The sequence below is a fragment of the Bubalus bubalis genome, chromosome 12 (assembly GCF_019923935.1).
Source record: "Bubalus bubalis isolate 160015118507 breed Murrah chromosome 12, NDDB_SH_1, whole genome shotgun sequence".
In the NCBI taxonomy this organism is placed as follows: Eukaryota; Metazoa; Chordata; class Mammalia; order Artiodactyla; family Bovidae; genus Bubalus; species Bubalus bubalis.
Genome location: NC_059168.1, coordinates 86,339,430 through 86,353,687, shown reverse-complemented (window position 1 = coordinate 86,353,687; position 14,258 = coordinate 86,339,430). Strand labels below are relative to the sequence as shown.

The window sequence follows — 14,258 nt, the reverse complement described above, 5'->3', positions numbered from 1 at the left end:
TAGCAGTGTCTTCAAAAGGTAGAAAGGGTGTCTTACACACTTGGGTCCTCAGGAGTTGTTCTCAGATTCTTTCTGTCTTCAACATCTAAGAAAACCAACATGGTTTAAATGTGCAGGCTTGGAGATGTTCATCCTTGATTGCGTTCTTGGGCTGGGAGCAAGATGGGCAATCCAGCATCCCTCTGGTTCTGGTGGAGAGAGAAGGAAGGAGGTTCAGTGATAACTGCGTAGATGGCGGAAAGAGATTTTAAAATGAAACAGACATGACAGGATCAAGATATGTGAAATCGTAAAAAAAAATAAATTTGGTAATCCTTTAAAAATTTATTTATTTGGCTACGCTGTGGGATCTTTAGCAAACTCTTCAGTTCAGTCGCTCAGTCATGTCCGACTCTTTGCGACCCCCATGGACTGCAGCATGCCAGGTTTCCCTGTCCATCACCAACTCCCGGAGTTTACTCAAACTCATGTCCATTGAGTCAGTGATACCATCCAACCATCTCATCCTCTGTTGTCCCCTTCTCCTCCCGCCTTCAGTCTTTCCCAGCATCAGGGTCTTTTTCAAATGAGCAAACTCTTAGATGTGGCAAATGGGATCTTAGTTCCCTGACCAAGGACTGAATCCAGGCCCCCTGCATTGGGAGCATGGAGTCTTAGTCACTGGACTACCAGGGATGTCCCTGTGTAGTCTTCTTAACTTCAAAAAGAGTAGACTATTTGCCATGCTTCCTCCAAGAGAAGAAGCGTAAGGCAGTCTTTCTGCCCTACAAATATCTCTTGGGGTTTGGAGTGCGTGTGTGCTAACAGTCAGTCCTGCCCGACTCTTTGCAACCCCATGAACTGTAGCCTGCCAGGCAAGAATACTGGAGTGGGTTGCCATGTCCTCCTCCAGGGGATCTTCCCAACCCAGGGATCGCACCTGCATCTCTTGTGTCTCCTGCATTGGCAAGCAGGTTCTTTACCACTAGCGACACCTGGGAAGCCCCAGGTTCTGGAGGGATGTTGCTAAGCTCCCAGAGGCAGTTCTTCTAGTGAATTGCTATATAATCCTCTTTTAAACCTCAGTTTGCCTCTCTGGCGAAACAGCTGCATCCTTGTTGATGAGGCTACTGCATTTGCTAGAGTTTATGGACCAGTACACTGGAGGCCTGTACACAACATCTTTAAGTGCATCGTCACCACTCCCACACTATAGATCAGGACGGGCTGAGGAAGGAGACTGGGGCTGTGGAACTGTTAAGCAGCAACATTGGCTTCTAAGCCCATTTCTTGCTAATTTTTCCAGCCTGCCATTGTTTGTCCATGGTCACATATGTGAAGCTTAGTAAATGAAGCATCCACTCATTGCTTACACTACGTGTGAGGCATTGTATTAGCCCCAGGGTACAAAGTTTTTAAAAAGACATGACTTCTGCCTAAAGTTACTTAAAATCAAGTCCTTTGAAAAGGAATAACACTTCTAGGAATATCCAGACTTCATGGTTTCCTAATTAATTCTCAATGTCTGATGAGTGGTTGATGATGTGAAAATGAACTTTTTCCTTCCGATTCAGTGAGTAGACCTTTAAACACGATTTTGGACAATTTCCACATGAAGAAACAGGTCATCATAAGTAATCTATCCTGAAAAGAAAAGGACTTTCCTAAATGAGAGCGGGAGGAAAAGCTGGGCTTGCCCCAGAAAGGTCATTGTTAATAACAGCAGAGAGGGCCAGACAGAAGGCTCGGCTGTACTAACTTGGAGGAGAAAGGCTTTCAGAAATGGTAACTTCCTTGATTGGCTTTTTGTCACATCTTTTCCTCAGCTCTGAGGATTAATCCCCTGAAGAGCAGACTGTCTTTCTCTTTTTCTGTCTTTTTTAAAAAAATTTTATCCCACTCGGTTATGTGGGATCTTAGTTCCTCAACCAGGGTTCAGACCTGCGCCCCCAACATTGGAAGTGTGGAGTCTTAGCACTGGACTGCTAGGGGAGTCCCCCAGACTTCCATTCTTAGGGGAAAGTTAGCTGAGACCAGGACACATAGTCACTCCTTCCTGTGGCTGAAATGACAGTTTATCCTCTTGGCCAAAAAATAAAATAATAGTAATAACAATAATATTCCCAAATCCACTGGTTTCTCTTGAGATCCCTTCTCGGTTTCCAGTCTGACCATTGACCAAGGAAAACTAAGCCAGGATGGAAGTTAGAGAATTCCCTGCCCTGGAGTTGAAAGGGCATTCCCCCACCCCTCTGCTACAAAGTCTGAGCCCCTGACTGCTCTCCCATCTTTCTAGGTGGGGACCTTGGATTCCCTTGTCGGCCTCTCTGATGAGCTGGCGAAGCTTGATATCTTTGCTGAAAGGTAAAATATTTCTTATTTACTACATACAAGTGAGAATGTGCCAATGTTGTCAGAAGACACAGTGCTTTTGCTTTGGCTGGCCCTGGACGTCACAGGAAGAGCTGGGTGGGTCTTCGTGAGGGTGCTGGAGACCTTGAGGAGATTTGCTTGCTCAGGCAGCATGTTTTTTTAGGGGGCTGCCATTGAGAGGACTATGGAATAAGGTGCTGAAACACTTAGAAAAATATGATGCAGCTTACCCCCGCCAAAAGCTTTTTGGTTTTTTTTTTTTTTTTTTTTTGGTTTGGGTTGGTTTTTGTAGGAACATATGCACATGCACATCATTAAAAATTCAAATTACAAAGAAAAGCTGTCCAGTAAAATCTGCTTTCTTCTCACCTGTTTTCCAGTTTCCTGTCCTCTTATTTTCCCTCTTTTAAGGCAATATTATTATAATTTTTAGGAAAGCCTTCCACAGACAGTCTGTACCTGTACCCATAAATATAAGCATATTCTTAAAAATAATTTTATACAAATGATAGCATATATCCTGCGCCTTGTTTCCCCGCCCTGAATCCCATTTCTTAGAGATAATTTCATGTCAGCCCGTAATTATTAAAAAAAAAAAATGGCTGTATTACCTTGACTAAATGTAACCTAATTTATTTGAATTTTCCTATTGATGGACATTTAAGTTTTCTAGTGTTTTGCTATTGTAAACAACGCTGTAATGACTCTCCTTTTTTGTACTTCTTTGTGTGCATGTAGGAGTGGGATAATTATTTTAGAACCTTAAAATCATTTATTTTAAAAAATTATTACAAATCTGGCACATAATCATTGGGAAATATTTTAGATCATTATTGTTGTTAATTCACTAAGTGACATCCAACTCTTTTTGACCCCATGGACTGTAGCCCACCAGGCTTCTCTGTCCATGGGATTCACACATTTTACATGCTTTTCCCTTTGTATGTTATACTTTGGATCTCACCATTAACTAGTCCGCTGTAATGTTACATCAGATGGATTTGCCATAATTTATCTTTCAGGTAGGTTTTAAATAATAATACTACCTTGTCTTCGTATAGATGAAACTCTGTGGTTTAACAACCATTTGCACTTGGTTCTAAGAAAAATACAAATGAAATAGGTGACAAAAGAGTCTTCAGGGACCAGGGCATACACCTACCACTCTGCATGTCCAAGGGAGACCAGGTTTGCTTGATCCTCTGTAGAGGGTTTCCTTTTTTTTTTTTTAATTTTATTTATTTTTGCTTGTGTTGGGTCTTAACTGCTGCATGGGCTTTTCTCTACTTGCAGCTTGTGGGGTCTGTTCTCTAGTTGCAGTGCAAGACCTTTTCATTACCGTGGCTTCTCTTGTTTTGGAGCACAGGTTCTTCAGTATTTGCAGCGGGTAGGCTCGGTACTTGTGGCACGGGGGCTTAGTTGCTCCCAGGCACGTGGGATCTTGGCGACCCAGGGATCGAACCCATGCCTCCAGCATTGGCAGGTGGAATCTTTACCACTGAGCCACCCACAGTTGCCTATGTTCAGGGACTGTGGACATGTGCTTTTATTACCTTCTCAGGGGAATGGTGATTTGGATGCTATGGCCTTTTCTGATTCATTTTAATGGAAATTGTAGAACTAGGATTTCTAGTGATCATACTAGAGGTTTCTGATCTGTAGCTTGGTGCCATGGGCTAGAAATTACATTTTCTGTGTTCTATTTCCTGTTCAGCCACCCATCACCTAAGAAGAAAAAGAAGCCCTTTGTTAGTAACATCTTGCTCTGTGTGGGATGTTGGACTAACCACAAAAAGGCAATCCTAATCATCAGGCAGTTTGTAGCTCACAGTCCTCGAGAAAGAAAGCCTTCACCTTCCTCATCTGTAAAATGGGATAGTAGTGATCATCTCTGTGCTTTCAGGGAAGAGTGAAGGGGAGTCAAATCATGTTGAATCAAGAGTGATCAAATCCCAGGACGTGTTCTAAGAATCACTGACATCCAAGAAACAAGTGGGTTGGTCCCTTAATATCAGCTCCTTTCAACGGCTGCTTCACCCCATGGGGAGGTGGGTCTAACAAATACTGAGGAGCCTAGCCCCCTATCCTGGGCTGGCGATGCCTTTTATTGGCAGCCCTGACAAACAGCAGGATGCTGTGCAGTGAAGGTGCAGCAGCATTGGCCTAAGGAGAGTAAATTGTTAAAAAAGAAAAAAAGAAAGGAAAAGTGTGAATTGTCCCTAGGCCTGCTGTAGAAATGACAGCTAGTCAACATTTTAATTTTTCTAGACCTTTGCTACCAGTTTTCTTCCTTAAAAAGGTGCATGTCTTTAAGTTCTTCCTTATTCACCAGAGCCCCTTCTACCTCTCATAAAATTCTGTGACCTTAGATTATTATCACTTCCACTTTCCTTTTTTGTTTGTTTTTTGGTTTGGTTTTTTTTTCAGTAAGCATTAGAGTTTTATCCTGTGCCTATTGGTTACACAAATGACTTGTGTTTAAGAAAATAATGAGCAAGGCAGATTAAAGCTGTAATTGTGAAACAGCACCTGAGTGAATTAAAGAGTTTTTTCTTTTAATATACAAACAGAGTGAGGTATGGCAGAATGACAATCACTGTGCCTTGTTGTATTTTTTTCCTTGGGGGTACATATTCCCAAGAGCCTTCCTATCAGGAGAAGAAAAGTGGTGTGGACTGAACACCCTGAAATTCTTATTTCTAGCATTCATCCAGTCTAGAGGTCAGATAACTTTTGTTTGGGGGTTAATGCTGGAGCTTGGGGTAAAATAATGGGAAACACTGATAAAATACAGAGATCAGCTTCAGTCAGAAGGACGCAAGTGTTATTAGATAAATAAAGCCTAGCCGGGAATGTAACCCAGGCAGCATGAACCCGTCAGCACTGCTTCTGGTTAGGAGAGCAAAGAAGGATCAGGAGTTTTCAAGGTGTACTGTTTCCACATCCTTTTATTATTTATTTACCTGGGGCACTAGAGTGTTTTTCCGTGTAGCTGGAAGGCAGCTTTTGCTTGCTTACTGGAGCCTTCCTTTTATTTTTGATTGATTGCCCCGTACCGTCTTTGGTAATTTACCCTGTGTTTACATTTTGATTCATGAACATTTGAGAAACCAAATGATTTTCCCCTTGAAAGAGCCCTCCTTCTTCTCTGTATCTTAGCCTGTTTTGTGGTGCTGGTTAAAATATTACATTTCACTGGCACTTGGGCTGTCAGAGGCACCTCATGAGTTTCTTTGGTGCTTTGGTGACTGTCACCTGCCCCTGAGAGCATTACCTGGTCTGCAGAGTCACTGGTGGATTTTCTTTAACCACGTGGTTCTGTGAAGCTGACTGTGCGGGCTGGCTGATGAAAGTTTCCATATCCAAGTGTGGATGTGTGTTTAGTGATGCAGGTCTTAGAGACTCAGCTCTTCAAAGGGCATTCTAGAGACAAACACGGAGAAGGCAATGGCACCCCACTCCAGTACTCTTGCCTGGAAAATCCCTTGGACAGAGGCGCCTGGTAGGTTGCAGTCCATGGGGTCACTGAGAGTTGGACACGACTCAGTGACTTCACTTCCACTTTTCACTTTCATGCATTGGAGAAGGAAATGGCAACCCACTCCATTGGTCTTGCCTGGAGAATCCCAGGGATGGTGGAGCCTGGTGGGCTGCAGTCTATGGGGTCGCACAGAGTCGGACACGACTGAAGCGACTTAGCAGCAGCAGCAGCAGAGACAAACAATATATGTTACCCAAACTTCCCTTCTCTGCCCTTGCAAGAATATCAGGTCAAGATTATCTGCATTGACGCAGCTTAGATTGGCTGGACAAATACCAGCTGAATGCCTGTTTATGCTTTCCTCAGGGCTCGGTCGTCCTGCTGCATGTGAGCCGACTTCCTCCTCCCTGGAATGACTAGCCTTCCCCACATTCTACTCTCCCTGTTATTGCCTGTTTCCCCCCTTTCAGCTCCCCCAGACTCTTCTCCCAACCTCAGCCCCCACCTTCAGACTCTACTAGTATTGGGCTGGCCAAAAATTTCATTTGGGTTTTTCTGTAAGATGGTACAGAAAAACCCAAATGAGCTTCTTGCCCAACCCAGTACCACTGAGCACACCTGTCCCCTCCTTCATAACACCCTCCATGGCGCCTTTGTATATTTTCTTGTGGTGTCATTGGAAGACTGTCTTCCCAGCTAGACTGTAAGCTCCTGAAAACCAGCTGAATGAATGAACAGAAGAAAGAATCCTGGAATATTAGAGCTGACAAGGTCTTTAGAGATCTAATCTAACTCTTTCATGTTCCAGATGAGGAAACATGCCCAGACACAAGGTTCTGGAAAGAACTGGGTGGGCTGGGGGAGTAGAGGGGAATAGACCTTTGATCCAAATTCAACAACTCGCCCATTAATGGTCAGTCTGTTGATCTGTGTTTTGTTGTTTAGTCACTAAGTCATGTCCAACTCTTTGCGACCCCATGGACTGTAGCCTGCCAGGCTGCTCTGTCCAAGGAATTTTTCAGGCAAGAATACTGGAGTGGGTTGCCATTTCCTTCTCCAGGGGATCTTCCCAATTCAGGATCAAACCTGTGTCTTCTACATTGGCAGGCAGATGCTTTACCACTGAGCTACCAGGGAAGTCCATAAAATATATTTTAAAAATCAATTTAGTTTCTTTTATTTTTTAAAATGTGGCTACTAGAAATTTTATATGATACATCTGGTTCAGTTCTGTTTCTATTGCACAGCCCTGGCCTAGAGTTGTAGACGTGCTAAGTCGCTTCAGTTGTGTCCAGCTGTTTGCAACCGGATGGACTGTAGCCTACTAGGCTCCTCAGTCCATGAGATTCTCCAGGCAAGAATACTGGAGTGGGTTGCCATGCCCTCCTTCAGGGAATCTTCCCAATCCAGGGATTGAACCCCCATATCTTAGGTCTCCTGCATTGATAGGCAGTTTCTTTTACCACTAGCGCCACCTGGGAAGCCCGGAGCTGAAGGCAGTGCTTCTCAGACACGTGAGTCCCCTGGGGATCTTGACAAAACGCAGAGTCCGACTCAGCATGTCTGGGCTGAGCCTAGGATTCTGCATTTTTTCCCAGCTCCCCAGTGATACTGGTGCTGCTGGAGACTACCCTGGGTGCAGCACATTTGAACAGGGGCTCTCAGAGTGTCGTGTGGGTCAGAATCATATGGAAGATTCTGGGCTTTCCTTCCAGAATTTCTGATCCAGTAGCTGTGATGCGGGACCTCAGAATCTGCATTTCTGCAAGTTCTCAGGTGATACTGATGCTGCTGGTCTCGGTGCTGAGACTGAGAACTGCTGCTTTAAATGGTGATGGGATGATCCGTTTCTCGAAAGTTTAAAATACGTCACTCTGAGGTATTGGGGCTTGCTGCACTTTTAGGAGTAGTTCTGTTCCTCCAAATTTCCATGATTCTCGAGTTTCCTCTTTGGGAGAAGTGTATCAATTTTGGTAAATTTCATTTTCCTCAAAAATAATCCACATTGTTGACTTTTCCAAGTTATTTGCATAGAATCAGCTATTTTCGTGTTTTGTGATAGTCTCTGCTAATCTCTCTCTCTCTTTTTTTTTGGTGTTTTCTTTGATAGGCTATCATCCAACAGTTTACCTATCTCACTCTTTACGAGAAGCAGCTTTTTTCCCTCAATTTTTAAAAATCAATCTTACACTCTTACGATTTCTAATTTTCACATTTCTGCGTTTATCTTCATTCCTTCCTCTTGCTTTGTTTGGGTTTGTTTTCTTGCTCTTTTCTGCAAACATAACTGGTTTATGTGCTGCATTCATTTATGTTCTTTTTGTTTCATTCTGTGATGTTTAAGGTAATGGATTTTTCTCAGCATATTACATAATTGTTGGCATGTGGAATTTTCATTATCAATTTTTTTCTATGTGTTCTGCAAGTTTTTTAACCTTTATAAAACTTCTAGACTGTTGAGTTTTTTGTTGTTGTTGTTTCTGTTTTTGTTTTGTACTTTTGTTGCTTTGTCGTTAGAGAATAAAAAAAGGAGATAAGTGCTATTTCTATCTTTGGAAATTTGAAGTTTTCTTTGCTGCTTTTTCTACGTGTTATATGGGTGCCTATATGGATGCCTTATACGGATGTTGTCTCTAGTTTTCCTTGTATAGAGTTGATATATATCTGTTGGTGCAAAAGTATCAATGATTTCCATATCCACTGTCCATGTTTCTAATCTTGGTGCACTTTGCTACTCTTATTGCTGAATCACAAAGGTCTGTGATGGTTATGACTCCCTGTGATGTTCTCTGGTGCTTCTGTTATATTGTTCTGGTCTTGAGTCCCCAGAGAAGTGTCTGGGGATGCTGCTGGTTGTCACTTCTCTGTTTTGCTAGGCACCACGCTTTGAGCAATATTACACAGGAACCAGGAATGTTAGGTCCATGAATCAAGGCAAATTGGAAGTGGTCAAACAGGAGATGGCAAGAGTGAATATCGACATTCTAGGAATTAGTGAACTAAGATGGACTGGAATGGGTGAATTTAACTCAGATGACCATTATATCTACTACTGTGGGCAGGAATACCTTAGAAGAAATGGAGTATCCATCATAGTCAACAAAAGAGTCCGAAATGCAATACTTGAATGCAATCTCAAAAATGATAGAATGATCTCTGTTCGTTTCCAAGGCAAACCATTCAGTATCATGGTAATCCAAGTCTATGCCCCAACCAGTAATGCTGAAGAAGCTGAAGTTGAGCAGTTCTATGAAGACCTACAAGACCTTCTAGAACTGACACCCAAAAAAGATGTCCTTTTCATTATAGGGGACTGGAATGCAAAAGTAGGAAGTCAAAGTCTGTTGCCTGGAGTAACAGGCAAATTTGGCTTTGGAGTACAGAATGAAGCAGGGCAAAGTCTAATAGAGTTCCGCCAAGAGAACGCATTGGTCATAGCAAACACCCTCTTCCAACAACACAAGAGAAGACTCTACACATGGACATCACCAGATGGTTGACACCGAAATCAGACTGATTATATTCTTTGTAGCCAAAGATGGAGAAGCGCTATACAGTCAGCAAAACAAAGACTGGGAGCTGACTGTAGCTCGGATCATGAACTCCTTATTGCCAAATTCAGACTGAAATTGAAGAAAGTGGGGAAAACCACTAGACCATTCAGGTATGACCTAAATAAAATCCCTTATGACTATACAGTGGAAGTGAGAAATAGATTTAAGGGACTAGATCTGATAGACAGAGTGCCTGATGAACTATGGACGGAGGTATGTGACATTGTACAGGAGACAGGAATCAAGACCATCCCCAAGAAAAAGAAATGCAAAAAAGCAAAATGGCTGTCTGGGGAGGCCTTACATATAACTGTGAAAAGAAGGGAAGCAAAAAGCAAAGGAGAAAAGGAAAGATATACCCATTTGAGTGCAGAGTTCTAAAGAATAGCAAGAAGAGATAAGAAAGCCTTCCTCAGCTATCAATGCAAAGAGATAGAGGAAAACAACAGAATGGGAAAGACTAGAGATCTCTTCAAGAAAATTAGAGATACCAAGGGAACATTTCATGCAAAGATGGGCTCAATAAAGGACAGAAATGGTATGGACCTAACAGAAGCAGAAGATATTAAGACGAGGTGGCAAGAATACACAGAAGAACTGTACAAAAAAGATCTTCAAGACCCAGATAATCACCATGGTGTGATCACTCACCTAAAGCCAGACATCCTGGAATGTGAAGTCAAGTGGGCCTTAGGAAATATCACTATGAACAAAGCTAGTGGAGGTGATGGAACTCCAGTTGAGCTCTTTCAAATCCTGAAAGATGACGCTGTGAAAGTGCTGCCCTCAATATGCCAGCAAATTTGGAAAACTCAGCAGTGGCCACAGGACTGGAAAAGGTCAGTTTTCATTCCAACCCCAAAGAAAGGCAATGCCAAAGAATGCTCAAACTACCTCACAATTGCATTCATCTCACATGCTAGTAAAATAATGCTCAAAATTCTCCAAGCCAGGCTTCAGCAATACATGAACCCTGAACTTCCTGATGTTCAAGCTGGTTTTAGAAAAGGCAGAGGAACCAGAGATCAAATTGCCGACATCCGCTGGATCATGGAAAAAGCAAGAGAGTTCCAGAAAAACATCTATTTGTGCTTTATTGACTATGCCAAAGCCTTTGACTGTGTGGATCACAATAAACTGTGGAAAATTCTTCAAGAAAACCAGACCACCCGACCTGCCTCTTGAGAAATCTGTATGCAGGTCAGGAAGCAACAGTTAGAACTGGACACGGAACAACAGACTGGTTCCAAATCAGGAAAGGAGTACGTCAAGGCTGTATATTGTCACCCTGCTTTTTTAACTTATTTTCAGAGTACATCATGAGAAACGCTGGACTGGATGAAGCACAAGCTGGAATCAATATTGCCGGGAGAAATCTCAATAACCTCAGATATGCAGATGACACCACCCTTATGGCAGAAACTAAACTATGAAGAGAAACTAAAGAGCCTCTTGATGAAAGTGAAAGAAGAGAGTAAAAAGTTGGCTTAAAGCTCAACATTCAGAAAACTAAGATCATGGCATCTGGTCCGGTCACTTCATGGGAAATAGATGGGGAAACAGTGGAAACAATGGCTGACTTTATTTTTCTGGGCTCCAAAATCAATCACTGCAGATGGTGATTGCAGCCATGAAATTAAAAGATGCTTACTCCTTGGAAGGAAAGTTATGACCAACCTAGACAGCATATTAAAAAGCAGAGACATTACTTTGCCAACAAAGGTCCGTCTAGTCAAGGCTATGGTATTTCCAGTGGTCATGTATGGATGAGAGAGTTGGACTATAAAGAAAGCTGAGCGCCAAAGAATTGATGCTTTTGAACTGTGGTGTTGGAGAAGACTCTTGAGAGTCCCTTGGACTGCAAAAAGATCCAACCAGTCCATCCTAAAGGAGATCAGTCTTGGGTGTTCATTGGAAGGACTCATCTTGAAGCTGAAACTCCGATACTTTGGCCACCTGATGCGAAGAGCTGACTCATTTGAAAAGACCCTGATGCTGGGAAAGATTGAGGGCAGGAGGAGAAGGGGACAACAGAGGATGAAATGGTTGGATGGCATCACCGACTCAATGGACATGGGTTTGGGTAGAGTCTGGGGGTTGGTGATGGACAGGGAGGCTAGAGGTCACAGGGGTTGCAAAGACTCAGCCACGACTGAGCGACTGAGCTGAACTGAACACTTTGGTTGCCTGTTGTATGCCATATGCCAGGCACTGTGTTCGTTGCCTTCCATTTCCCTGGTGGCTCAGTGGTAAAGGATCTGCCTGCCAATGCAGGAGATGCAGGTTCCCTCGCTGGGTTGAGGAGATGCCTTGAAGAAGGAAATGACAACCCACTCCAGTGTTCCTGCCTGGAGAATCCCATGGACAGAGGAGCCTGGTGGGCAACAGTCCATGGGGTCGTGAGAGTCGGACACGACTTAGCAACTAAACCACCACCACCATTTCTGTGTTCCCTCATGAGATCCTCACCATGTTCTAGATGAGAACCCTGATGTTCTCAGAGTTCAGCCACTTAGCTGATGAGCATCAGGCCTTCACCTGGTCAGTCTGCTTCTCTCTCTTCTGGGCAGATGGCTGTTAACTTCTTGCCTTCCTGCCCTGGCTCTGTCTCCTCCTTCAGGCCCTGGTGGGACAGTCGCTGCGTTGACAGCCCGCCAGCCAGCTCCCAGCAGCTCTCACCAAGCCAGAAGTCACCTGCGGGGAAGGAGGGCTGTTGATTTCTGTGTAGGAGGCGAGCGCCAGCCTCAGGCAACACTGTGAAACTCACAGGGTGACTCTCTGGAGGGGAAATGTAGCACCAGGTCCTTTCATTTTAGACCCAGGCCAGCTCCTGGGAGCCATGACGCAACGGTTCTCCAGACCTCAGCCCGGCCCTGTCCACATCACACTCTTCACGAGACTTGTTTTCAGGGGCTTCAGGAGCAGCTTTAAATGGTTCTTTTTTGGGCACTGGCTTCATGTCATTCTCGATGGACAGCTTATATATGTCCTTTCTCCTCTTTTGTGGTCTCTCCCACCTCAGTCAAAGGCTCCTGGGGTCCAGGCACCTGTGTTCAAGCAAACAGTCTGGGCATCTCGTCTCTGACCATCCCCTTGAGACCCCAGTGAGGACTGAGCCCCATGGCCTACGCCTCCCAAACCTGTCCTGTATCCATCCACTGCTCTGCCTTCCTCCAGTTCACCTTCAACGCCTTCTGCATTTTTGCAACAACCCCTTGATGTGTCTCCTGCTCGCTTTTCATCACTGCCCACACAGCAGCCCCAGTTATCTTTTTTAAAAAACAATATGTGACTTTTTTTTTTTTTTTTTTTTTGCTGGAAGACCCCTCGTGGTTTTCCAGTGCCCACAGTAGAAAACACGTACACTTGACTGGCTCCCAGACCCCTAACTATCAGATCCTGGGTGTCCCCTTCAAGGTTCACTGGCCCAATCACCTCCCGTGATGCTGGCTCCATCTGGTCTTGCACAACCCGTTCCCCCAGCCTACAAGGCCCCCACCTGCCACTCCACACTGAAGACGGTGCGGGGGGGCGGGGGGGGAGGGGACGGACCCTGACCTCATCCCATCTCAGTTAGAATGTCACCTCCTCCAGAGGCCGAGTCCCTCTAGGTCCTTTATTTTAATTCTCTGCCTTCCACGTGTGCATGCATGCTGTCACTTCCGTCGTGCCTGACTCTGTGCGACCCCATGGACTGTAGCCCACTAGGCTCCTCTATCTGTGGGATTCTGCAGGCAAGAATACTGGAGTGGGTTGCTGTTTCCTTCTCCAGGGGATCTTCCTGATCTGGGGGTCGAACTTCCTGATCTGGGGATCGAACTTCCTGCATTGGTAAACAGGTTCTTTGCCACAAGCGCCACCTGGAAAGCACCACTATTTAATACTCTCCTTGTTTGTGTGTCTAATGGAATATCTGCCCTAAGTCAGATTTCTGTGTGCATCTCCTAGAGTGGAGCCTGGCACAGAGCCGGTGCTGAGTCAATATTTACTGGGTACACGTCCATCTCATGGTAGTGGGCCATCTCTTCTAGCACCTGTTCTATCCGCTGGGGAACCTGAAAAATTTATGGGTCCTGGGGCATCACCTCCAGGGATGCTGATTAGGTTCATTTAGGGTAGGAACTAGGAATCTGCATTTTAAGGAAGTACTCATTGTAATCCTGAGTCAGGTGGGCTTCTGACTTTGAGGACCTGTGTTATCAATAGCATTTATATGGCTATTAGCCCATTGGATCCTAACGTACTTCTAGGAAATATTAAGGCCAGGGATTCTAAATTTATATTTAAAAGATAAAATATCTTTTAAATATAAATATAGATATTTATATTTAAAACAACCTTTATAACAAGGTTGTTTTTGTTTTCTGAATAGGTAATACATTCACATGTATCAAAGGCAAAACAATATAAAAGGTTTTACATGAGAAGTCTCCCTTAAACCCTGCCCATCCAAGCCCTCCCCAGCCCCTGCTTAGGAAGCTGCTTGTATGAATTGCTTGGATACATTTCTGATGCTTCTTTATGCAAGTAGAGGCAAATTCCAGCATATATTTTTATTTTTTCCCTTTTCGAATACAATGGAGAAGGAAATGGCAACCCACTCCAGTATTCTTGCCTGGAGAATCCCATGGACAGAGGAGCCTGATGGGCCTGTGGGATCCATGGGGTTGCACAGAGTCAGACGTGACTGAGTGACTAACATACTTTCAAATACAAAGTCATAATCCCTATGTTTAGCATCTTGGTTCTTTTTCACTTAATAGTGTATCCTGGGAGAGATTTCTCCATCAGTGTATAGAGAGCCTTCTTGGTTTTAAACTACCATGCATTCGACGTGGGGGAGGTTTATTAGTCAGCCCTAGAGGTGGACA

General features: G+C 44.0%; 1 protein-coding gene across 10 annotated transcripts in view; it reads left to right on the top strand.

The window, feature by feature from the left end:
* The window catches only part of ATP6V1C2 (ATPase H+ transporting V1 subunit C2), an 88,717-nt gene that overhangs the window by 30,172 nt on the left and 44,287 nt on the right, over window positions 1–14,258 (top strand). For all 10 annotated transcript variants that reach the window (XM_025261558.3, XM_025261557.3, XM_025261556.3 and 7 more), the window contains one exon: window positions 2,276–2,343. In XM_025261558.3, coding sequence (XP_025117343.1) covers window positions 2,276–2,343 — 68 coding nt within the window. The remainder of the gene's footprint in view (window positions 1–2,275; window positions 2,344–14,258) is intronic.